The sequence below is a fragment of the Pteropus medius genome, unplaced genomic scaffold (genome assembly GCF_902729225.1).
Source record: "Pteropus medius unplaced genomic scaffold, Ma_sr-lr_union100, whole genome shotgun sequence".
Taxonomy (NCBI): Eukaryota; Metazoa; Chordata; class Mammalia; order Chiroptera; family Pteropodidae; genus Pteropus; species Pteropus medius.
The window spans coordinates 4109703-4135939 of NW_024349796.1; the positions used below are offsets into that span (position 1 = coordinate 4109703).

The 26237-nt window shown below is 45.2% G+C and overlaps 1 protein-coding gene and 1 pseudogene across 1 annotated transcript in view; one reads left to right on the forward strand and one right to left on the reverse strand.

The window, feature by feature from the left end:
• KIF26B (kinesin family member 26B) overlaps nt 1-26237 on the forward strand; it is a 385762-nt gene that overhangs the window by 165803 nt on the left and 193722 nt on the right. Inside the window, 1 exon segment of the mRNA XM_039883253.1 lies at nt 23841-24007. Coding sequence (XP_039739187.1) covers nt 23841-24007 — 167 coding nt within the window.
• LOC120619387 (uncharacterized) lies at nt 13380-13498 on the reverse strand (annotated as a pseudogene).

Here is a 26237-nt window from a genome sequence, read left to right on the forward strand (position 1 = left end):
GATTTAGCATTTTGAGGGCAGAGTTACAGAAACGGAGGAGGGTTTGGGGTTGAAATGGTGGTAAATACACAGAAAACTGAGCAATTTGAAAAACAAAAATATTGTACAATAAAGGGAAAGCTTATTGAGGTCCTCGATAATTTTGAGCTTGTAAAGGGTTCCCGAAAGTGACAAGTTTAAGAATCACTGACCTAATCATTGCCTAACCATGAGGATTTAAATCTCTTTCACCATCCCCAACCCCCACACCTCATATATGTTCCCTTCTTGTGTTCCCATTGCTCCAACCATTTGTCATAATTTTGGTTTGATCAATATCCAGTCTTATGACTATGTGAAGGCTGTATAAAGATATTGCTATGACTTTATAAAGGCAATTTGCACCTGAGCCGTATAACTGGTGACTTTTTCCTACTTTTAAGTGTGCAGGAGAGGTACAATTTTTGATACCTTGGATCTGAAATATCTCTGTTCTTCCCTGATATTTGATTAATAATTTTTGGCTAGGAAAATAGACTTATAGGTTGGAAGTCATTTTTCCTCAGAATTTTAAAGGCATTTCTCTAACGGCCTTTAGCTTCCAGTGCTAATGTTAAAAAGTCTGAATCTCGATTATTTAGATAAAACATTTCTTGTCTCTGTCTCTCTCTCAGAAGCCCTTTAACCCTAGTGTTGGGAAATTTCACAGGGATGTATTTTGGTGTGGATCTGATATCAGCTGCTTGGCGCTTTGTGGGCCTTTCCATCTACAAGCTCATATTGGCCTATTCTAGGAAATTGTCTTCAGTTATTTCTTTAATAGTTTTCGTCCTCTCTATTTTTTTGTTTATTCTTTCTGGAGCTCCTAGTATTTGGTCTTATGGTCTGGTTTTACGAAAATTTTTATCTTTGTTTTCTGATTTGTCAAACTCTTTTTCAGTTTCCTGTCTTTTCTGGGTGATTTCTTCGCTTTTACCTTTTAACTATTTTCTTAAGCTTTTCATATTTGCGATCATATTTTTAATTTCCGAGAGCTTCTTTTTGTTGTTATCGTTATTCTCTAGATCTTTCTTTTTAAGATGGCATTCAGTTCTCACCTCATGACTGCAACATTTTCATTCCTCTCTCAGGATATTATTGGTAATGAGTTTATTTTGTTTGTTTTAGTTTCGTTTTTCCTGCGTAGTCGCTCTTTCCTCAAAATGGCATTTTTTTGTTTTGTTTTGTTCTTTTCTCTTTTGTCTTAGATGCTTTTCTCGAGTATTTAACGATCCTTGGCTGGCTGGTCATATTTATGAGTGAGGCATGAAATAGCTGAATGGAAGAGCATGGGAGAGTCTCACCGTACAGTGGCCTGGAGAAGCCATTTTTAAAAACGTTTTTAGTTTTTTTCATTGGGGTTGTTTAGATTCCCCACAAAGGACTCTTCCAGCCCGATGGGTGTCAACTTCAGCTGCCACTGTCTGGGAGCTGAGAGGAAGAAGGTAAGGGGGATCTCGAATTCAGCATTTGACTGCATTTGCTCCTTGGTTAGTTCCCTACCCCTAACTGTGCCTGGAGCATTTAGTCTAGAAACCCTGGGTTTTGTCTTCTCAGAGAATAAACGTTTAGACTCTGCAAGGATGGGGAGGTGCGATCACCTGGAGCGGAGGAGGGGCTTGGGGCTCTAACAATTCTTAGTGGAACTTCAACCAGTCCCTTTGGCTTGGCTCCACTCCCACTCTTATTTCCAGTGGTATCTGATACCGTCGATTCTTTAGCCTTTGGGGGTTTTGCAGTATGAACTAGGTTGTTTGCAGCTTTGCCCATGGCTCGCTTAAGACTCATCTTTCTTGATTCTGTTAAGTTAGTTACCACCTACCTTCTTAAATATCCTCTCTCTCTCTCTCTCTCTCTCTCTCTCTCTCTCTATATATATATATATATATATATATTTATTTATTTATTTATTTATTTATTTATTTATTTTTTAATTTGGGATTTTAAGAAGGAGCAGTGCTAAATGCAGGCATTTAACCCATAATCTTTAACCAGAAATTAAAAAAAATATATATTTAAAAAGCATAAAAAATACCTTTAAGGTATTTTCTTAGAAGGCGAAATTGGCAATAGCAAGGAGCATTTATTCAGCCCCTACGACTCCTTGAACACAGTCTTTTTTTAAAAAAATGTACCCATATCTGCAATATTATAGACCTAATAGAAAAGTAAGCAGTTTGATTTTGATTCCAACAGTGAGTAACCAAATGCGGTATCAATAGATCTGGGCACATGGATGTGTGGAAGATACAGTCACTGTTGGGGCGTTTTAAGGATGCTCTGGTTTTCTAGGATGGAATTTTCTACGATCTTGATTTACTCGATTTGGTCCATATGTAGTCCATTCTCTTCATACCCCTTCCTCTTTTAGAAAGGGCTCAAATTCTGAAATACATGGGCGGTGGGGGAAGGGATAAAACGTAAGGAAACATGGAACCTCCATGTTCACCGAAGAGCATACCAGGTGCAAGGGGACTTTCTTCGAGACTACAAGCTGGGGACAAGTCCTCTAGATCAGGGGTCCCCAACGCCCGGGACACAGGCTGGGGACCAGTACCAGTCGGTGGCCTGTTAGGAACCAGTGTGCACAGCAGGAGGTGAGCAGCAGGTGAGCGAGGGAAGCTTCATCTGTATTTGCAGCTGTTCCTAGTGCCGGCATCACCGCCTCAGCTCCACCTCAGATCATTGGGCATCAGGTTCTCACAGGAGCACTGGTCCTTGGTGTCAAAAAAGTTTGGGGACCGCTGCTGTATATCCAGTAGTTGCTGGCGCCCATGCCTATGCCACAGTGGGAGCATTTACACCTTGGAAACTGGCTATGCTGCAAATGTGTTATATTTTTCTGGAAAGCTGGTTTTTAAATCTTTACCAGCATCCCCTGCCTAGACCTGACTTTACTCTCAGGGCAGCCTGAGGAACCCCCAAAGCTTCGTAATTATGTCATTGTGCTTACATTTCATGACATTGTGTTTACTCATCACACTGTGGCCCATGGAGGCCAGGTGATACAATGAGCAAGGTACCAAATTCGGACGTGGGCAGCTTGACGTTTAGGTCTTTCTGTGGCTTCTTCTAGCTCTGTGACCTTTGGCAAACTTCCCTGAGCCTCATCTTCAGTTTCTGAATCTGTAGAACAGGAAAAGCAATTTCTACCTCACAAGATTGTTGTAAAACTTAACAACTGTGACAGTCTCCTCTCCCCAAACTGTGTTGGACAGGAAGCCCTGGCTATATGGGTAGGGACCTCTGTGGCCTATTTCTATATTTCAACAGGGTTGTGACATCTTTGGTTAGGATCTTTATTATTGTAATAAAATACTAACTCTACCCTTTGTTTATCTGGTCTCTCAAATTTATGAAGTTACTTAATCAAGAATATAGGATCGGTGTATTTTAGACTCTCACAAGAGAGAGTGTAATTTCAAACTTTCTTCTCTGCTCAGAATCATAGAGGAGAAGTTTGCGTAAGGATCAGTAATCTAAAGTACGACTAACAAATTAGCTATTCTAAGTTACATCTTGGCATAAGGGTAAAACACTGAAGAAGAAGTTACATATTTGTACCAAATCACCCACTCTGGGTTGTGTCTTGATCTTCAAGCTTTCATCAGAAATTACTAGAAGAAACTTATGTTTTAATTTTGCTTCAGCATTTGCTGTGAATTTTGAGTCAAGACATTGACTATCCATTACATGGCTCAATTTCCCATTTATGCGTCTTACGTAAGACATCTGTCCTTGACACGGGGAGTAACCTTGTCTTTTCTGAGGAACTAGTCTGTTTCATCCTCTTAATACAGAGTCGTAAAACTTCTAACGTCTCCCTATTTACCTTTGTGCCACGTAACATTAGGACCAAGTTTTAAAATCAGTCATAAAAACTGTGCAGACTTTGTCTGGCATGTTAGATCTCTCTTCTAGACTCTGTTTCCAAATGATCACATCTATTTTATTAATTCTATTGTATTTGCCTGTTTAGAAATGATAAGTCTTTTTGTAAATAAGGCATGAACGGGTGAAGGAGGGTCCATGACAATAAGTAGCTGTGTTTGATAAACTGTATAGTATGAAGCTTGGTTATGGAAATTTGGGGATTTTAGGCTGCACAAGAGAAGACAGAGGGGAACGTGAAATTTCAAACATTTGAGATGCTGTGTTTTGGAAGAGATAGTGGACGTGATTTTTGTTGCTCTTGAGGATAGAATAAGTGTGAGTGCTTAGACCATCTATTAATTAGTTGATTCGGTCCCAAACTGTTCCTTGTGTCAGGGCACCGTGGAGGAGGGCCCAATGAGGAAAGTAAGTTTCTTCCTCTCACATTTATCCGTTTTAGGGAAGCAATTTTTGGCTGACCACAAAGGAGATCTTTCTAACAGTCAGAGTTATTCAATAGTGGTGTATTGCCTTGCCAAAGGAGGGAGCCTCCTGTCTGTGGAGGAACCCCCAAAAGAGACTGACTGACCAAGTACCCTGAAAAGTACTTCAGGAGAGAGGGTGGATTTGTTGACCCCTAAGGTTCGGCCCTGCTCTGCTTCCATGATTCTCTTATTTGGAGGTTTTGGTGTTAAACTGAAGGATTAGGTTATTTCGGAGTAAGTGGGTGTTCCAGAGGTGGGGAGTCAGAAGGCAGTAAAAATGCCTTCACAAAGCAGTTCTTCTACACTGTGACCCAAGTGGTTCCCACAGGTACCGTGACCCTCGCTAAACCCAGTCGCCGGCGGTGGCCGTGTTTGGTGGCAGCCATGGTTCCAAAGAGCCTGTGGTTATCTCTTTGTGGGGGGTCTTATCAGCCTCCCGAGCCACTGGAAGGGTCGCTTACACCATTGACTCCTCCTTGGAATGCAAGCGGGGGACAGACACCTGGGCCAGTCCTGGGAGCCAATGACCAAAGCCCATGCTTCATTCTCTAGAGAGGTCAGGGGGGCTCAAGCTCCTAGCGAGAGCGGGTGGAGAAGGGGCGAGCCCGGTACTGGCCGTGAGCCGTCTGCACCTGCTACAGTGAAGTCCAGACACTCGCTGTGGAAATTAGAGAGAACGAGGGACTGCCCAGGGAAAATTCCTAAAAGGAAAATTCGACTCAGAAGAATTTTTTCCCCACCATATTCATTTACTCTTAAGGGAACTAGAATTTTTTTTTTTTTTTTTAGTTTAATCCTTCACAGAAAAGTTGCAAGATTAAAAATAATACAAAGAACAGCGCCATTTCCAGTACCCATGTTGACTGCCATTCACTATTTTCTTCTCGAACCCTTTGAGGGTAAGATGCGTGTACCATGAACCTTTATGCCTAAATACTTTGGTGTGTGCTTCCCAGGAGATGGGATATTCTGTCTAGTCAGAGTACAGTTATCAACGTCAGTAAAATTAACACTGACGAATGACTTTATCTAATCTACCATCCACTGTATATTTTAATTATTTTTCAGTCGACCCAATAATGTCCTTTATAGCATTATTTCTCCTCCGGCACAGGATTCTGTCTAAGATTAGGTTGCGAGTAGTTGTCATGTTGTGTTTTTTTTGTTTGAAGATCTTTGAACAGTGACATTATTACAGTCAATCGGTCATCTTAGTGGCTTATTCTAAATCTTTAGCTAAAAACACTTCTAATTTTAGCATATATTTCACTTACCACCATCCTTTCATTCCCTTGAAAACTGAGGCTAGGTTCTCTGGAACCCCCAAAGCACTCCCATTCTATAGAAAATATTTTCTCATGTGGGGTGGTAGGGATAGGGGGTAAGGAATTTGGGGTGTGCATTTTATATGGTCGACTTTTCTTTATTTGACATAAAATACCCCCAAACAGATCGGAGACTTTAAGATCATTCTCAAATTCCCGTTGTCAATTCGACTTATTGCCCAGAGGTCTTCCCTTCACCCCTGAGGAGGAAAAACGATCATTTTGAGGTTCTTTGTTTAGTCTTGAAACAACGCACTGTTATGAATCTAGAAACAGGTTAAAAAAAATACCTTTACAGTTACCCGAAACCCTTACATCAGCACTTTCATGAATTTTATGAGTCGACAGCAGCAACACATGTGATAATTAAGCATTTCTATGCATGCAGAGCTCTGGTTAGCTCAGGAAAGGGAACGTTCAGCAATTCTGGTCCCTGCCCTTCAGAATAACTCGCTTAACACACATCGATATGGATTATCAAATATAATAACATCAAGTAAAAAACACGCCTAACACTTTGTAAGACATAACACAGATTTACGATTGTGGGGATGATTTTTCCCCCCCAATGGCAACATTTAATCCCAGAGAAACTGAATAATTCATCAAAACGTACTTTACAAAAATCAGAGCCAAACGTACTTTACAAAAATCTGACTTTTTGGTTTAATCCCCCGCTTTCAAAATGCCCTATATGAATGTCTTCTTCAGTGTTTACTCTGAGAAACAGAGGAATGGTGGAAAAGTTATAGAAGATACCTTTAAAAAAAAAAAGTTACAAAAATCTAGTATGTAGCTTCTTTGAAAAAAAATTAAATGGAAAAAGATTGGGCTTCTCATTTTCTGAGGGTACAGGTTTTTATACAGAAGCGACTTCATCGTGGTCTCTATATAAGAAGATTGGGGGGCTCTGAAGGCTGAGAGGGGGGGTCAACTTGGCAGCACTTTCTAAGTTACCCCTGATGACTCTTGTTGTAGACTTTTGGGGGGATTGCCATTAGTATTTCTCCTTTTCACCTAGTTGACTTTTGTCAATTTTACTGTGAATATGAACAGAAAAAAATGAACTTTAAAAATAACATATAATGTCAACATATTCTGAGTTTATAGTGTCTGTAGTATCTGGATTCTAGGTTTATAGAATCTGGTTCATAGCAACGAGCATCTAGTTTATAGTATCTAGGTTACAACCTGGGGGAGGCGCGTGCCCACAGCATGCAAGGCAGTCACATAAATGATGAAATTTCTCTGAAGCTGTCTTTTCCTTGGCTAGTCGAGGACTCTCTGGACTCTTGCCATTCAATGTGACAGCCGTCGGTCTTATGTGGCTCTAGAGCACTCCAGAGGCAGCTAGTCTGAACTGAGTTGTGCTGTAAGCAAAATGTACATTAGATTTCCAAGACTTCATGTGTGACAAAAGAATGCAAAATATCTCATTAGTAAGGTTTTTTGTTTTGTTTTGTTTTGTTTTTGTTTTTTAGATTTGATTACAGGTTTAAATGATGTTTTGGATATCTTAGACTCAATAAAATATATTCTTAGATTAATTTCACCTGTTTCTTTTTACGTTTTTATTGTGGCTACCAGAAAATTTAAAGTATATATGTGGCTTGCCTTTATGGCTCCCATTATATTTCTTTTGGACAGTGCAGGCCTAAAAGGAAAGAAAATATAAAGGAAAAAAAAAAAACAAAACTCCAACTCATTTTGTGTATCTGAGAGTGCCTTCCTGACGGGAACGATGAATAGCCAATGATCCCAACTTTTTGTTCGTCGGGTTTGGATTTCATTAAAGTTTCTTTAACTAAATCTATTGTAAATCTGCTCCAAGATCCCAGATGGGAAGAGGATGGGATCTTCTTGTTTGCTTAAAAAATTCTAAAATATCGAACTCATTTCAAACGTGATTTATTTTTAAAAGCTTTGCAAAAAGCTTTCCATTTACAGAGATTGAAGGGATGATTAATACTGAGTGCTTAAGAGGATAAAGGATTGTGAAAATTATCCAGAAGTTTCTGGAAGGACCTTTCTGGTCTCACGGAGAGACACCCGGGGAGACCTAAGGGCACTTAGAAGCTGCACATCAGCCGTAGGCTTCATGTTCACACCTTCCCTCCAATGAATGAAACCTTGGGAAAGATAAAATATTTATTCCTGAGCGTCTATAACTGAATTCATGGGTATAACTTGCTGAGTATTATTGCCTGTGTAAACCCACGTAACTGTGCACGTAAAGCATGTTTTTATTAGTTCCTACATAAAATTTTTATGATAATGGCAAACAAAGGACCAATTTAGTTTAGCTGAGTTTGTTGTTATTACTCCAGCTTCCAATAGATAAGGCACAGTGCGAATACCAGTGGGCACAGGGAGGAGGGGCGGGGTGCTCAGGGCTGGGGCTCCTGGCCCCAGGGGCTGGAAGAGTAGTAAGGGGGGGCTGCGTGTTGTGAAGCCCCCAGAAGGCCTGGTCAGAACACAATAGGTCGAGGCCGGTCGGGGCCGGTCGGGGCTGCCATTAGCTTTCAAGTCTGTTGGTTGTGGAGCAGTTATACTCCCAGCTCGTAACGGCGGAGTATTCAAATTTTGTTTCTGAAAAGGCCTGCATAACTACTATTGAAAGAACTCCCACATACTGTATTTCAACTGGAGACTTACAGAGAAAAAAGGTTCAAGTGGCTTATTGTGGGTCATCTCCCACTCTGGGATTTGAACAAAGCATAGACAGAACAAAGTTCCTTTAAGCGGGGTGCCTTCCTCCGGGTCCCTCCTGTCTGTGGTTTGGCAGGCTTGCTGGGCAGAGAGCGAGCCCACGCCTCTCGTTCCCACTAGTGCCTTTTTATGTTTGACCCTTGACTGTGGCAAATGATCCCCATGGTGACCTGGATCGGAGGGAAGTTTTTCTAGAATTTAAAGAGAAAGCATCTTTCATAAATATGGCCTTTTCCTGCCTAATGACCGGTTAAAATTTAATTGTAAATCTGTCATCTGGAGCAAATATGATTCCTGAACCCAAATTCAAGAGATAGGATTTGACGCATATAAATTTACTTAGGGGGGAATAGCAAGAAATATTTTAAATTGAACAAGGCTGGACAATGAAAGACGTGTGATTATCATTGCTAGGTAGCCCTGCAGACTTTCTTGGACAGAAGCCCACTGATCCGGTGGGCAGGCATGGTACCTGTCAGCTTCACTCTGTGCTAAGGTCTGTCTGGCCATTAATTAATTTACAACTTAGTGAGTAGAGGGCTGCAGGGGTCTAGATTCTGGACATAGACGAGAAACTCATACTTGAGAAGAGGCTTCGTCCAGGCACTGGGACATCTCGTCCTCTCAGCGGACATCCCTGGAGTCGTTCTAGACAGCTGGCCACTTCGATCGTTTGAAAGGCCCACACTTCCGGCACCCACTCTGCAGATGTGTTTCTTTTAGAACCAACCTAATCTGAGATTCTTTATTCTACGAATTTCCTCAGTGGACATGTTTACTCATTCTCAACTGCGTCTTTGTATGTTTGATAAGTCGTTTGTTAATATTCTTTTTCCCAGAGGAGTAGCGGTCATTCTTTCTCAAAATCAGCAGAATCACACTTGTTGGAAGAACAATGTATATATGCGTGTGTGTGTGTGTGCACACACTCACTCTTACCTTGCCCTTTCTTAGGCTCTGGAGAAAAAACAGTCTACTAAATCTTAAGCTAACTATAAAATGCATACGTGTTATTTGGCTCTGGCTGACGGTTGACAGACGTGCTGGTGGAAAGCCCCTGCAGAAAGTCAAATAGAGTTTCCTATACTTACTCCACGAGGGTTACTCGGAGTAGTAAGGGTGCTCCAAAGGCAAGATTTACTTCTGCCCTCATGGAACTGACCTTCCAAAATGGATACATCACTGTGCGAATGAGGGATTACTGCAGGTTCTGGATATTCTTAATTGGTCTTGAAAATCGTAGTGTTTGGTCACCAGCATCCTTCCGAGATGGCCCAGTGGATGCCACACTGTGCACTCAAGAAGCTGGATGTGTTCGTAGACTGCCCACCATTTCGAAGGCCTGCAAGGCCTAATGGTGCTTTGTGTCGACGGTGGATTCCTGGTTTGGGGGAGTTGAGGAAGATGACCGACAGACTGAGCTGAGACGCCCGTGTTGTTGCTTTTTCTCTCCCAAGAGGTTAAGAGAAAAAATTCCATTTTGGGGGGACTGCAATGAGACTGTTTTGTTAATAAGATTTAGAGCCTTTTAACTCAGTATTGCATGAATAGCCTTTCAAGTGTGTATAAAAGATGAGAATCCCAAAAGATTGGTTCTATTTTCAAGAGCGGACTCCGGGGACTCAAGATTTGTAACAAAAGGGCAGATCTGAAAGAGATGCACTCCCAGTCCAACTCTGTTTGAGAATAAAGCTCACTGGCTGGGATCCCTGAGGTGCTGGGATCTGCCAATCTTGCTGGCTTTGCTTGTTAGCCAGGGAAATCTGGTTAGATTACTCACAATAAGTTAGCTGGTATGGGCTTTGCTGGACCTGACCCATATTATAAAGTTCTAACATATTATAAAGTGGAAAGTATAGTCGAGCTTTGGGAAAAGCCATAGCATGTACAATAGCAGAGAAAACCAACATCTTAAATGAACAGAGGAGAAATCTGAGCAGAACTACCAAGTGAAGAAATTAGGACACTGGATGGAATGTTGCGGCCGCAGCAGAAAAAAAAAAGTAGACTATTTATTTAGTGAAGACCTAATGAGATGATACAATTCTGTGGTGTCAATTCACACAGAGCATCTTTCTCCCTTTGCTAACTATGTTAAAAGCAAGGGGGTGCTGAGAAAATCATACGAACTTGAAATCTGACAATAGCAAAATTAAGTTCAGAATTTAGCTTTACAACTCAAAAGGCTAGAGAATTTTAAATAGCCCTAAATTTGAGAATTCAGGGTTTAGGAAGGATTTAAGGAGTATCTAAACATTTTTAAACTTCTAAAGCATTCTCAGTGTTATTTTTAATGGTGAATTGCACAATGAAAACACATATGTAATTGTATTTTATTAATAATCTAAATCAATTGGGTGAACCAATTTAGAAAACCCTCAAATGCAAAGTCTGACGTGGGTCTGGTGACAAGCTTAGGATCAGTTCCGATTAGGGTAATGATCCAGAGCTGCCCAGTACGCAGCCCTGCTGAGCCGTTCTCTGAATTCTGGACATGTAGGAACGACGTGAAAGTGGAAATTACCAGCTTTACGGAGTGAGTGATCCTAAACTCAGAGGGGAACAGACAGGAGCGATTCCAAGCCCCTCCACGAGATTGTCTGAGGTCAGCCCGTGGATGTTTGCCTACTCCTGGGCAGGTTTTCAATGAGAGGTTTTAAAGCACTGGTTTTGAGTCTTAAGCCATTGTCGTTTGAAGAGAAGGATGCTAGTGAGTGTTTTGATTTAATATTCTTTATGGCAGATCTCTGATTTTGGAAACTAAGTTGCAGAGAGAGTAAATGACTTTATTAAGATTCCACAGCTGGCCATTTGGCTAGAAGTGAGCCCCTGGCTTCTGCCTAAACCACAGAATCTGCCCCTATCTCTCTAACTTTTTCTTTCTTTCTTTCTTTCTTTCTTTCTTTCTTTCTTTCTTTCTTTCTTTCTTTCTTTCTTTTCTTTCTTTTCTTCTTTCTTTTCTTTTCTTTTCTTTCTTTTCTTTCTTTTCTTTCTTTTCTTCTTTTCTTCCTTCCTCCCTCCCTCCTCCCTCTCCTCCCTCCCTCCCCCTCCCTTTCTTTTTTTTTCTTTTTCCTTCTTCTTCTTTTTCTTCTTTTTTTTAAAAAAAAAAAGTTTTTTTTTTTTTTCTTTTTTTTTTTTTTTCCTTCTTCTTTTTTTCTTCTTTTTCTTTTCACGCCTTTTTCTTTTTCTTCTTTTTTTGTTTTTGTTTTTTTCTTTTTCTTTTTCTTTTTCTTCTTTTTCTTTTCCGCCTTTTTCTTCTTTTTCTTTTCTTTCTATTCTTTCTTTCTTTCTTTCTTCTTCTGTCTTTCTGTTCTCTATCTTCTTTCTTTCTTTCATGATGATTTTTTTTAATCATCGAACGAGTACGCCGATGAGTTATGTGATGATAGAATAAGAAGTTAGACGACGAGAGACATTAGAATCCACTGATAGATGATTAACTTGACGATCTATGATATCTTTTCACATCGATAAGGCATCACTGGTTCACGTTTTTAGAGGGACGTTCAGCTCCATTAAACACTCTAATTTTTTTTTTTTTTTGATAATTGCTTTTTTGGATGGTGTAGGGTTTGGCATTTCAGTAGCTGGTAAACAGAAGATGTGAGGGCAGTTGAAAGCTGGAAGCAGGGAAGCCTGTGCATTGCTCTAGGCTGACCAGCTGACCCTTACAACAGTTCTTTGCTCACCATCGGTTGTTTGGAGCAAGGCCGGGGAACGTTTGTTGTGGTTGTCGTTGGCAGGTTTTCGTGTAAAGGCCACACCCTTTAAGGATGAACAGGAATATTTCTGAACGTCCCTGCTATATATTTGATTGTGACTTTAGGAACCACAAAGTACATTCAGCTGCATTATCGCATTTCATCCCGGACAGTCTGATAACTTTTCCTCGGCTGGGGAATTAGGGCTAAGAGAGTCCTTTACATTGTCATCAACCAAGCCAGGCCCAGAATTGGTTTTTACCATCCAGTGCGACAGTTGCTGAGGGCCCAAAGCGTGATACACACTTTGCTAGGCACACACTGGCCGTTCCATGCGGTCCAGCCTGTTTCTGGTCTGATGGTCTCGCCTTGGTGGCTGTAATTTGGAGCTGGCCGGGGCAGAGCAGGAAAAATCCTACAATCTAGAGTCAGCCTCAAGGTCGCCAGCTTCCTTAGAGGACTCCAAACCAAGAGGAGCCGGCTTTGGCTGATTGGAGCCCTACACACCTGTGTCCATGTGGCTCCTGGTGCAGAGGCTCCAGCAGCTGCACAACTCACCCCACTGCCTCGTGTGGGCTCTCCCGGCTGCCATCCCCAGCATCCTGAGGGGCGCATGGGTGTCTGTGTCACGCGCACATGCCTTTGCTTCTTCAGTTTTGCCCAGATGGCAAGGTTGCTTTTGCTTCTAGAAAACTGGCCATTCTGCAGACCAAGGTGGGTTGCTTATAGCCAAGTATTGTCTAAAGGTCTCTCTCATCTTTTTCTCATAAGGGCTTAAGAGAAATATGAGGAAGTAAGATGCCTGCCAGGAACGCACATTTTAAATTCCAGGCAATAATGCGTTGCTGGTTTTCTTGAAAGTTTTCCAAGCATTAGCCAAGGCTTAGGTGAAGAACAGTGGGGAGGGCCTGCTTCTTCAGGATGTGTAACGATGTCCTCTACAGACAAAACACGGCAGGCTGAACATGGATAGAAGAGGCCGTGATCTGTCTGAGAATTAATGCTGCATCAGCTCCAGGTAATCTAATGTTCGCTCTCTTAATCTTATTGTGTTTTCCCTTGGAAATATAGCTAATAAACAGGGCCATTCTGCAAAAGTGGCATAAAGCAAGTAGTCAGATATTCAGAAAATCTCAGCCCTTTTCTTCAAAGTTGGAACTACTTTTTTAAAAATGTTTTTAAATTTTCTTTTTAGGCGACAACCCTTGGTTGACCTCACAGATTGCAAGGACCTTGTCAGCTTACAATCCCTTATTTTTTATTTTTTACGCCTTCAGCATCTGGTCTTCTTAGATGGTCTCCCATCCAAGTACTAACCAGACCCGACCTTCCTTAGCTTCCGAGATCAGATGGGATCTGGCTTCTTCAGGGTAGCGTGGCTGTAGCCTTTGTTTTTTTTTTTCACGGAAAGGGGAAAGAGAGTGGCTCAATTTGGGGACACACGGACCTTTAAATTTCTCAGTTCGTGCTTTATAACTGAGTATATAATGCCTCGGGGTTCTGAGTACAGCTGGAACTCTTGTCTGGTACCGAGGAGAACCAGGGCAGGCAGGGACCTCAGCCTCAGGCCTGATTTCTCCTCTTCTGGGAATCTTATTTCTAGGATCCTTAACCCAGTATTCCAGAGAATTCGGGCCCGCTTGCTGTGGCTGTCGCACGCTTATCCTCAAGCTGGCTGAGGGACAATCATTTGTCTCCTCTCTTTCTCGTTCACCTTTTTATGTAATTTTTTTTGTTTTCCTCTTTCTCTTTCTTGTCTTTTCTCCCGTTTTTTTTTCTTTGCCTCTGACCCTTTGTCTCTTTGTTCTATTTACCTTTTCTTTCCTCTTCTCCAGTCACTTGTCTGAAGACTATATTGAATTAAGTATATGCCGAAGACTATATTGAATTTAGTATATGCCAAAATATGTTATTTTTATTGACTAAAGCTTTATTTTTTAAATCAGGTGAAAATGACCTTATTTCTTAAAAACAAACAAACCCCCGCAGTCCCAATTCAACTCAATTAAGTGTATTTTTCTTTGCATGCATTTGTTAATCAGTATAGTAATTGACGTATTTATTCCACATAGTCCACATCCAGACTCTGTGCTATGCTGGTGATACTGAGGTGAGCGAGACCCAACTCCTGTCATCACAGAGTTGGGGCTGGGGAGTGAGACCAGGGACAGCCATTACAAGACACACAAATGCTCCGATATCATGAGGACGGTCGGGGACGCGGAGGGAGTGGCCCTGGTCATCAGTGTGGGGAAGCATGCTTCTCTGGGCACTGACTCTTGGTTGAGTGTTTGGGGGCGGGAAGCAGTGAGAACCCCCTGGGGAGTCAGTGCAGGAGGACAGGTGCTGGCCCTCCGCACGCAGGAGCAGCCTCTGGCCCAACCCCGATGTTGGGCTTGGGTGGATGAGGGCTGTGATCTCTTGACTGTTCTACCCAGTCTAAGTTTGCTTAGTTGCAAACTGAACGTGAAATCAATTACATCGAGATTCAGACCATTCGAGTTTACTTTCGTTTGATGAGAAAAATCACAAAATACTAGAGAGAGCGGGCTGCTTGTGCATATTGAGAAATTATTCAAAGGATCCTTTTCTTTGCTCTTTTTCAAATCTTTTGTTGTTTCCCCGTTTTCCGAATGGAGGAGCCATATTGGAAGAGTGGTACTCGCTTTAGAGCTGCGGCCTCCAACCTTTTTGCCCCAGGGACAGGCGCTCCTATGAGAATCCAACCCCCGATGCTCTGAGGTGGAGCTGAGGAGGCGATGCTGGCTCTGGGGAGCGGCTGCACATACAGATGAAGCTTAACTCGCTCATTCGCTGCTCACCTGCTCTGCAGCCAGGTTCCTGACCGATATCAGTTCACGGTATGGGGTTCGGGCACCTTTGATGCTGTAGATGATGTGACTGGAACAAGATAAACTCAAGGATAAAAACCAAGCACATTGGCATTATCTGTTCCGGATTTTTCCGTGTGGCAGAGTCCAAGCTATTTTTGGATAATAACTGTGCTTACTTCATAAGGATATTGTCAAGATTAAATATGTCCGCACGTATATAAAGCTCTTAGAACGGAACGTGGCTCACGATAGGTGCTGGAAAATGGCAACACGTATGACGCTGGTCTCTGAGGGTGCCAGTGTTCCCCCAGGTTCTCTCGGGCAGCAGTGAATCTCGTCCTGTCAGCCGGACTCCTTGTATCATTCTGCGTCATTGACTATGTCACCAAAACCACCCTACAAAACATAATCGAGGATTAAGTATAAAATTACTGTGATTCGACATACCTCCAAGGTGAAGGAAAATGCGTATGTAGAAATACTGCAAACGTGACGGCAAGACTTTAGCGTTTGTTTTAAGATGTGCTTTCAAGTAAGATTCGAGGTCCGCCTTGAGTTGCACATCTCGGAACTAAGAAATCTGAGGGAAGAGACCGAAACAGAAATGCCACTGGCCCTCGGCTTCATCCTGCACCTTTGTCCTTTCTAAAGCGTGGGCGGCCCTGCCCACTACCTTGCCGTGACACGAAGAATAGAAGAAAACAGTCATCAGGTGTCGAGGGGCCAGAGTTTAGCCCTGATAATGGGTATGGTGAAGCCTGAGCAGCCCCCCTCTGTTTGCGGAGTCTCATCCCACAGGGCGGAACCCCGGCCGAAGGGGAGGCTGTAAATCCAGGGTGAAGAGAAGGAGACTCCCCTGGGCGCTGTGTGGGACCAGCATGTGGAGTTCTCTTTTGCAAGAGGTCACCGAGTCAAATGCTGTGGATGGATAATTTTATGGCCGCTAATAAAATTTATAGCCAAGGAAAGCTAAGATAATAAGGGTAGTCAAACATCCCGCCCTGGGACGGGAGAATCCCATCTCGGCCCCTTGGTGCTGGCTGGAGGGCTAGACAGCTTGGGAGGGTTTTATCAGTCTGACTCAAGGCCAGTGGCAGAGTCTCAGAGGTGATTTGTGCCCCAGTGAGCTGTGAGGACTGAGCCGGGCCTGGGGCAAGCTTCAAGTGAGGCGGTAACCGTGCTTGGGGACGGCATGCCACGATCTGTAGGAAAAACTTACTGTTGGATTCAAACGCATCACTGTAAATGGTGAGCACGAAGAAAGGGCGCGAAGCGACCCAGTTCTAGACACCACGTGATGGTGCGAATAGAAAGGGCTGATGGGGTAGGAACTGGCAGGCACGAGAGACAGTGAGGAGGGACGGCCTTGTCCTCGGCAAGTGGAAAGAAGTCCAGCGACGTTTAATCAGAGAGCTGAGTCTGGGAGGGGACTTTCCTCAGCCCTGGATCAATCCTCGTTTGGGCCTCGGTCGACCCCACCCCCTGCAGGCCTGGCACAGCCCGGTGGGGTCGTGTCACGGACGCCACCCCGCAAAGCATGCCGGCAGAATCCCTGGAGGACGGCACCCCGGTTCTTGGTCCCCATTCTCTGACTTCGCTTGACACTGAGAGTCCTTATGACCCCTCCCTGCAAATGACAAAGCAGACACACGCCCACCCGGGACAAGCTAATGGGGACGGACTCTTCGGTACTGTCAGGTTTTTGTTCTGTTTCTTTCTTTTTTATTGTGGCAAAATATACATAACCTAAAATTTACCGTCGGATGTTTCTGGGCAGAGAATATTCCGTCCCTTGGGAGAGAACCACACGGAGGCCGAGCCTGCCCACCACTGCTCTGTGGCAGGATTAGCACCTGCTCCTCAGAGCAAGTCTAAGCCTTGAGCTGCTTCTTCCGGCGATTCTAGAACATTGGGGAAATGTCTAGAGCTCCTACTCTGTGCCAGGCACTGCGTTAGGAGCTCAGAACTTTCTGGTACCACCAAATAACCCAGTGCGACCTGGGGCTCGTCACCGTGGGTTTGGGGCCGCAGTGTCACGGAGGAGGAGCACTGTCGTCACGGCTTTAGTTTCCGTCCAGGTGCTTTCTCTTCGTCCTTTCAGTGGTCAGATTCCCATGCTGTCCGGTTAGTCAGCAGCCTCCTGGTCTTTAGCCTAATAGCCTAAGTTTGTCTTTTTTTTTTTTTTTTATTGTGGTAAAATGTATATAACGTAAAATTCACCATCGGAAGCATTTCTAAGTGTGCAGTCGGTGGCATTAAGTGCATTCACGGGTTGTGGGACCATCTCCGCCGTCCATCTCCAGAGCTTTCTCACCTTCCCAAACCGGAGCTCTGTACCCTTAAACCGCAACCCCCCACCCTCCCTCCCCAGCCCCGGGCACCCACCATTCTACTCTCCGTCTTTATGAGTTTGACTACCCCGGGTACCTCTTATAAGTGGAATCATACAGCCAGCTTTGTCCTGTTTTGCTTTTTGATTTAAATACAATTCTTGATGAGATAGGGGAAAATCCATTTTGTTGCCCCAGTTTTCAGTAGATTTCATTTAAGCAAGAAGAGCTCAGCCGGCTTTCCTCTCTCACGAATGCAGCACTGTGCACAGAACGCAGGTCCGCTTAGAACCGCATGGCTCCCGTCCGGCCAGCTCTGGGGTCCGGGAAGAGACCAGCAGGATGAGGTTAAAGTTGAAATGGGATCAAGTTTGCCCGACGCCTGAGGTCAGACAGCCTGGCAAGGACAGAGACAGTGGAGCCACATAGAGCGGAGGGCGAGGGGTCCGGACCACGCAGACACGCACAGGCCCCGCGGAAAGGGGTTCGTTCCGGCTCCGAGACATCCCAGCGCTTCTCCTCCGACTGGGGCGTTTATTTTGTCTCTGTCTGTGAGGACAAAATAGACATGACTCATAAAACGAAGCGTTTCGGGTCGAGAAGGACCGGTACCGATGCAAGAGACTGCGCCCTCGCTGTGAAAGCGGGCGTCCGTCACCACGCGCAGCACGCCGGGGGGCGGCCTGTTCCGGGGACCCCTCTGCCAGACACCGTTGTAGTCAGGCCGGAAGTCACTCCAAGTGGGGACTGACGCATATTCCTACAGCGGAAGCTGAGACTCCTGTGGAAAGGTCAGAACTTTCTTCTCTCCCTTCTCCCTGATCTGAGCAGAAACGACCTAAGTTAACGTGGGCCTCGCCTGCCGCGTGGCAACGACTGGAGGTGACACCTTTTGCGTGCCCGTGTGACTGAAATGGAGCGTCCGCGTAACTGGCTATACTTAGTTATCTTTGGTTTGGGGATAATTTTTTTATTTTTATTTTTTGGCAGATTTGCTTTCCTAACTTATATGTTCCATTGGCTTTTTGAAAGCATATCCTGGTATCCTAAGTGCAGAAGCATGCTGAGACAATGCCAAGGGTCATCTTCTTTGAGGTAATTGTGAGTTTGTTTGTGCCAGTGCATATCAAAAATATTTATTGAGAACCCACTGTTTGCAAAACCATAAAAACATTAAATAACAGTGTAAGTAATAGGTAACAATAAAAGAGATGTCCCCAAACAGCTAGATATAAATTGCCTAAGAGAAAAATGCTGTTAAATGTTATTTTGGGGGATTTGGGGCCATAATGTCATTAAACGTAGTTAAAAACGGAGCAGGATGTATTTGCTGTCGGAAGATGTCTCTAAACAGGAAATGGATGCTGTTAGTGTTCTCTGTGTTCCCTGCTGCCTTGCCAGAGTCACAGGGAGGTGGCTTTCTGGGTCAATAATGCCATTTAAGATGAACCCCCATGCCGACACACTCTGCAAGTGCTCAGAGTCGTTCCCGTCAGCGGGGAAGTTAAAGGTCAATGGCTTGCAGATTGCGATTTGAGATGTTGAAGCAACCTTGATTTACCAGAGCCTGACATCTTTTGTCTTGATCGCTGTGGCCAAGATCGTGACCAAATTTAAGATTTTCCGTTTCTTTGGGGACAAATGTACAGCTCCTCAGACTGAAGCATCAGAGCAAAATTTATATATGGTCAAAAGGAATGGATCTCGCCTAAGATTAAAATACGGAGAGCAGCTTTATCCGTGAAGTCTGTGAAAGGCAGCCTCCTGTGCACGTGGACGGATAACTAGATTCTCACGCACACCGAGGACCCTGCATGTGCAAGCACACACGTGTGCAAACACACATGTGCATCCTCTCTCTGGGGCCTAGTTCCTTTTACTGCCGCCCCCTGTTGGATTTGCCACCACCCGCAGGATGTGATGTGGCGTTTGGAACGCAGCAGAGGCTGTTGCTTTAGTGAACTGGCCCCGTGTAACTGAGATGCAGAGCTAAAAACAGATTTCAATCAGAACTAACCCAAACAAAATCCTGTAGTGAAAACCTAGCCGCCCGGGTGTGTGACGGAGTGCCCAGCACGTTGTCAGCTGCTGCTTCTGGACTGGGGCAGTGACACATACACACGATCGAGAGAATGAACTAGATTTTCAAATGTGTTAGCCGGCGAGATTGAGGCGTTTGAATCAGAATTTTCTCAAGAAGAATCATGTACCTTTCACCGTATCACAAGAGAAACAGATTAATTCAGAACAGCCTGAAAAGCAGAGGCAAATGGTAGTCGTCTAAAAACAAGTCTCTTGACTCTGAATTATGCACCGAAGCTAAAGTTTCTGTGTACTCCTGCTGTCTTGGACATTTTCTCTCGTAGTGGGTTGAGGGGAGGGGGCCGGAGAGCAGCCTTGAGACAGGAAGTGGTCCCGAAGGGGGCATTAGAGGGGAGCAACTGGCAGTCTCAGTCAGACACACCGGGGTCCGGCCTTGGCCCCTCCGCTTGCCAGCTGCGTTCCCTGGATAAGTCTTTCCTGTCATCAGCTTCCTCGGGGGGAAACGGTCACATGATCTTAGAACCCAGTTGCTGCAGGTGACAATCTCTGGGACCATGGTGAGGGCTCTGTGGGAGCCCATGACAGCCCATCCTTTAACCCCACCTCGTGTGCCCCGACTTGGCCTGGGTGCCCGAGGTAGGGGCTGCTCGGTGGCTGAGAGGGGCAGGGGTTCTCCTCACCCGCTGCAGTAGCCCAGGCCTCTGGGTGACCTTTAGGTTCAGAACAGAGCCTGTGCGGTAGCCAGGCGCGACGCGGGCCCTCTTACACTTGCTTTTGAAGTGTGTGTGGGGTTGGGCCACCCGTGGCCTGAAATAAAATTCGGAACGCAGGAGTACAATGAATGTTCCTGAGTAGGCGGTGTGCCACTGAGGGTGCGGGACAGCGAGAGGGCCCGGGGTGAGAATGGTCATGTGAAGAACGCTCCTCAGATTCCTTAAGGACTGTCATGTCGGCCCCGTGTCACTCCAGAGGACCAGCTCTGGCGTGGGGAGGCTGAGGAAGAGGCTGAGCATTCGCAGTGAGGCCCGAGGCATGTGAGGTCGTGGCGTGTGACCAGGGCTGCAGCCGGTGGGCCCAGGGTCTCTTTCCTTCAGAAGCATGTTGGAAGTGACCCGGGTTTAGCACCTTATCCTCCTCCAGCCATCATGTCCAGGGCTGGCACTGTGCTGCTCACCCACAGAAACAGTGGGTACACGTGACACCCGCCTTCATTCTGGTCCCCTCAGGCCTCTCTGCCCTAAAGATTTGGCTAAAACTACATTTTGGAAGATCCCCATTACCAAATCACAGATAGTATTTCTACACACGCGCACACACGCGTACACACCACACACACACACACACACACACACTTTTATTGTGGAGAGGGAGAGAGAACACAAGATTTTCGACCTTGCTTTCTTTCAGATGTCCTGGGGTCAGTGACTAAGCAGTTTACTTTCTCTAACCCCCCAAGTCTGTCTGGGGCTCAGGCTATTCTGTAAACCTCAGTAACGGAGGTGCGATCAGGTAACAATAATTAAAAAAAAAAAGAATAGAGAATGGACTTAAAGGCCTGCATTTCCATCCGAACTTCTATACTTAATGACTGAACTGCCTTGGAGAGTCACCTAACTCCTCTGAGCCTCTGTTTTCTCACCTGAGAAGTGGGAGGACTAGCCAACCTAGCTACCTGGCTTAATACTGATTGTTTCAAACCGGGCTTGTATGAGGAAGAAGAGCAAAGGAGTAGACAGATATAGGGCAGCCTTTATTCCGTTAAAGATGGCGTAATTATAGATATGGATGTTTAGCTGTCTCAGCTTAGTGCATAAGCAATTTAGTGACAAGCCATCACAGTTTCAAAGAGCCACAGAAAGAATTTGGAGGGGGAGCAGTTCTTTCAAAGCCAGATTTCATCCAGTGAGTGTTTATTTTTATATAATGGAACAATTCAGTGACATCCTATGGTAGTGTCCTATGGGCAGTTTGCAGGGTTGAGGAAGAGTAAATTCTTGGTATCGAGCAGACAATACCTTGGTAAGTAGAGCTTCATCAAAACCCAGCATTCAGAAGCCCATACACACCAGTGTATGTATGAAAAATGACGGCTTTTCTGACAAGGGGGCTCCCTCTCTCTCAGAATGATCTAGAACTGATATGATTTTAATTGTCCAATTAAAGCAACTGTAGCTGCATCTATTGTGAGCAAGCCTAGTTTTCAGAATTATGAAGATGTGGCTAAGTAGAGATAATAGAAGTTGCTTTAGGCCAGCTAGCTTGTGCATTATCTTTCTACGAGATATTGACTCGCAGTGAGTTGTACATAATTGGCAAGGAAAATAATGTAAATGTTGAAGCTCTAGGAGACTGCAAAAAATATTTGCACGTATGCCTACTCTATGCCTAGCACATACGAAGTGCCCAATACATGGTTGTTCATATGAATAAATGAGCAAATGAATTCGTGAGCTGAACAAAAGGCAGCTCTCAGTCCCTAAACTAGCACCGAGCGGAGCCAAAACGCGACGTTTTGGTGGTGACGGGAGGGGAAATACTCTTGTGTCCTAATAGCCAAACAAAATAGAAATACGGTATAATTTTTAAAAGAACTAAGTCCTCTTATTTAAAGGACTTAAGAAAAGAAGATCTAATTAGATACATAGGAGCAGTATAAAATAAGAATAGCTCGCATTTATCCCACAAATATGGTCTGAACATCCTTAGTGGCCTCTCTGTGGGTTTGCAGGGCACCCGTGAGGACAGTGAGGAAGAATTCCATTCCCTTCGCTCCAGACTTCAGGTTAGAAATACAGCGGTGAAGAGGAAGGAAACAACACAACAAACAGAAGATGGGTGTACAGATTGTAACAAACTGCACTCACACTTGTTTACTGACTTTTTTCAGATGTCTGTGTGTGTTAAAATCTGCATATGGGTCTTAGATTGTAGCACTTGGTGAACGAAATGATGCTATGAATTTTGGGTTTGCTTTCGGATGTTGCCCAGGATGGTACCACGTACCATGGGGGCTTCATACATGGTGCTTCGTGATGAAGACAATGTGATGGCCACATCGTCGGCCCCCTGGTTGTTTTCAGCTGCCCTGTCTAGTCTGCCTCATTACTCCAGGAGAGTGGCAGCTGGTGGAGGGAAGGAGCCCACAGCTGCGGGCAGCAGAGACAGCTCACAGAGAGGTGACTGTCTCCGTCTGCACTGGGCAGTGCCCTTGCGGAGCACAGGGCTGTGCTCCAGACCATGCTGCCCTTGCTGCCTCCCCTCTGGCTTCTCAGATGTGAGTCGGGTTTCCTTACAATGCATTGAATGAATGAGAATAAGAAAGTATGTGCTGGCAGAATTTCAGCTGAATAATGCCAGCCCTTTCCAAGTAAGAGCGTGAATCTAAGCTGAGCAAAGTTTCAAGTCAATGGGCCTCCGAGTAATGGCTAGTCTGCTAATAATGAAAAGTACAAATGTTTTTATGTTCAAAGGTTAACAAATGGGGCTCTTTCACTGGCCTACTGGCCTGCTCAGTTACAAAGTGGAAACTGTTTCTGATCTTTGCTTTATTGTGCCTGCATTTTCTAGGCAATTAGAAACATTTTCCATTCAGCGTGTAAGAGCTTTAAACTGGCTGGGGACTTTTTTTTTTAAACTAAAGTTTCCTTTTTTCAACAGTTTTTCCTTTTTGCAAGTAGACTGAAGTTTTAAAGTAACAGGTTTTTAAAATAGCACATTTAGACTTGCCTGCATAATTATTACATTTGTCAGGGGATTAGCACTTTCCAAAAGTATATTTCTACACAAGATTCTCATTTTGCCCAGAAGTACGGTTCTTCATAGCATATTATGTGGATTTAGGCAAAATGGACCCAGCCCTACCCACTAGAACTTCTATTGTAAAGGCAATTGTTGCAAATAGAATGGAAGCCGTTTATCTTAATAAACCAGTAAGAAAATTAAGTCTGTTAAAATGATCTAAACCCTCCCCAAAAAACTCCAATGGGAATTCATGGCGACTCTATTTTTATTAGGTTCTCTAAGTCATCTGCGTGCTGACTGCCTACAGCAAACAACAACAAATACCGTTTTGTTTAATTCCTCGTGTTCTTGATTAGTACATTCACTTCTCCCTTAAGTAAATGACGCCTTTGCCCACTCGTCTGTTTGAGAACGTTTGGGGACGTTCTTGGTAAGACAATGGCGCTGGTCGATGTTTCTGGCCTGGTCTTAGGCTGCAGACAGTGTGGGTAATGGCCTGTGCTTTTCCCTTCCAAATGCGGGAGAGACACAGACATAACTGAAACTTACGATGTCAGGGAGTCATTTTATTCCATTATTTTTAATGAAAATGAGGAGATATCCGAGCTAAAACGCTGGGAAATAGCCTCAGAGAAGCCCTGAGCATCACCACGTAACATGGGGGCCGGATCCCTCTCGCCCTCCCTCCTTCCCTCTCCCCCAGCTCTAGCCCCTCACCCCAGTGGAGAGATGCTGTCGGTGAGCCACAGGTAACGAGCTCAGTGTCCCTTTTCCTCCTCAGATCTCCCAGCTGATGACGGAGACTGGCCGAGAGGGCCTGACGGAAGCTGCGCTGAATCGCTACAATGCAGACAAGCCTGCGGCCTGCAGCCTCCCGGCCTCGCAGGGCCCCTGCGTGGCCAGCGAGCCTTCCACGGGCACCTCCGTGGCCGCTTCCTTCTTCGCAAGGTAAGAGGCGTCCAGGCCGGCAGTTCTTCCACGTCGGCCCATCTGGTTCCCCTCTCCTGTGGGCCAGTTTCGCTAAAACGCTGGGAAGAGTTTGGGGCCATTTGAGACAGCGGTTCTGAACCTCAGCACGCTTGACGTCTCGGTCCAGATACTTCTTTGTAGTGGGGGCCTGTCCCATGCATTGTAAGATGTTTAACAGCCTCCCTGGCTTCTCTTCACCAGATTCCTATAGCACCTTACCCAACTGTGACAGCCAAACGCGTCCCGTGGGTCAGTGAGAACCGCTGCTCGAAGAATGCGTGGCCATTAAGATGGTCTTCGTGGAGTGGGGGCCTTTGTGGGTGCAGCCCTGCGGCTGGTGTTCCCAGAGTTGTCTTTTCATATCAGAAAGTGAACTGCGTAAAAATTAACCATTAAATAGATGGCGGTTTTCTTCCTTCTTGACGGATGAGCTGGATAGTTATCCGATACTATCCGGCTAATCTTAGAAACCTTACAAACACGAGGAACCAAAGAGAAAGGTATTTCAACAATGTTTTCCGCCTAATTTTAGCAACATGGCGGAGACAGGGGCAGCAGACCATGGACAGCTGAGCAGGGAAACATTTCGGGAGCGTCTGAATTCAGGCCCCTGGCTTTATGGATGAGGAAACTGAGGACCAGAAAACTGAACCTGTGAGTTCATTTACGGCAAAGCCAGAAATAGAAACCAAATTCCTCCGCTTCTCTTTTCTCCGTGACTCTTTCTTTATCTGATACTTGGAACGTGACCTTGGAAAACTCTTTCTTCCTCAGATTAGCAAACTCCTGAGTAAGCAGCACGTAGGAAATCGGAAGACCCCGCGGGTCCCAATTCCAGGTCTGCCTCGGTTTTCTTGTCTATGAAATGAGGCAAACGCCCACCCCTCGGGGTTGTTCTGAAGATTAAGACGAGATTATCATCAATTATAAAGTACCGTACACATATTAATTTGATGTGGACTTACCCAGTAGGTCAGTAGAAGCGATATTGTACGGCTTTTCTTGATACCCCCGTAAGTGGTCCCATCCAGAGCGCAAGTGTGAAGAAGGGGCTCCGATCAGGAAGCAGCAAGCGAGGGGAGGAGCAGAGAGGGCCAATGTCCGGGACAGCCACACGGTCAAGGCGGGACGTGGGGCCTGTTGGAAGACGGGCTTCGAGGTTCTGATTATAGCTCGGCACCACGTGTGCCGTTGTGCAAACAGCTGTGCCACGTTGACTGTATCGGAGTCACAGGAAGTATGTCTGTGGCCGGCCACCCTCCCACGGGGCCTATCGTGTTAGCTGTGTCTGGGCTAGAATGTCCGTGTCGTCTGGGACCATCGAGCAAGCTCACTGGGAGGTCATGTCCGTGCCATTCAGGCAGGGAATAGAGAGGTGGAACAGAGTGTGAGGAAGTCCCCCAGCGCAGAGGATCCCAGGACCTCGGTGTGTTCCCGGAGCCTGTCCAGAGGAGGTGACTGCAGTGCCCGAGGACCAGGAAGCTGCCTCGTGGCACATTTAGTCTGGAGAAGAGAGTCGGCCTTCAGCGACCTCTTGGGCCATCACGTGACGGAGGGACTTGGCTGGATCTGTAGAGCACTCGACCGTGTGGGTGGAGGCGGCGTAAAACCTGATGAAGGCAGGGAGCGGTCGCCCCGCCGAGCGAGGGAGAACTTGTTCGCGATTCAAAACTGCCACGCGAGGGAGTAAGGTCCCCATCACTCAGGGGGATCGAGCTTACATTGGATGACAACCTGGCCTCTGCTGAAGAGCACAAAAGTGCTCGGATAAGAGTCGACGTCCAGGGCAGCTCCTAACCTGAAATACTTTGTGAAAAGCCTTCTGTTCAGAGTCCATCACGGATTTTTTTTCTTTTCTTTTTTTTTTTAACGCATTGACTGACTCACAGAAAACCCCAGAAGAAGGATTGGCAGCAAGAAGTAATAAAAGGTTAGGGCTTCTGATGGACAGTGTTGAGGGAAAACAGTGTTTCCCGCTGCAAGTGAACCAGCAGCGTGATTAGAGTTGGGGAATGGCTGTTGAAAGGAGGGTGTCGACGTGAGTGGCGGCCACACCGTGCGCTTGAGGCCAGCTTTCACGTTCCTCAGAGGAGGATTCACGAACAAGCAAGAAAACTTCGGGGACGGAACGGCAAATGACTGGCCAGGACGGTCTTCTCCGAGGCTCGCGCGTACAGCCCAGGGGTGCATGGGGCACAGGCATGGGTGG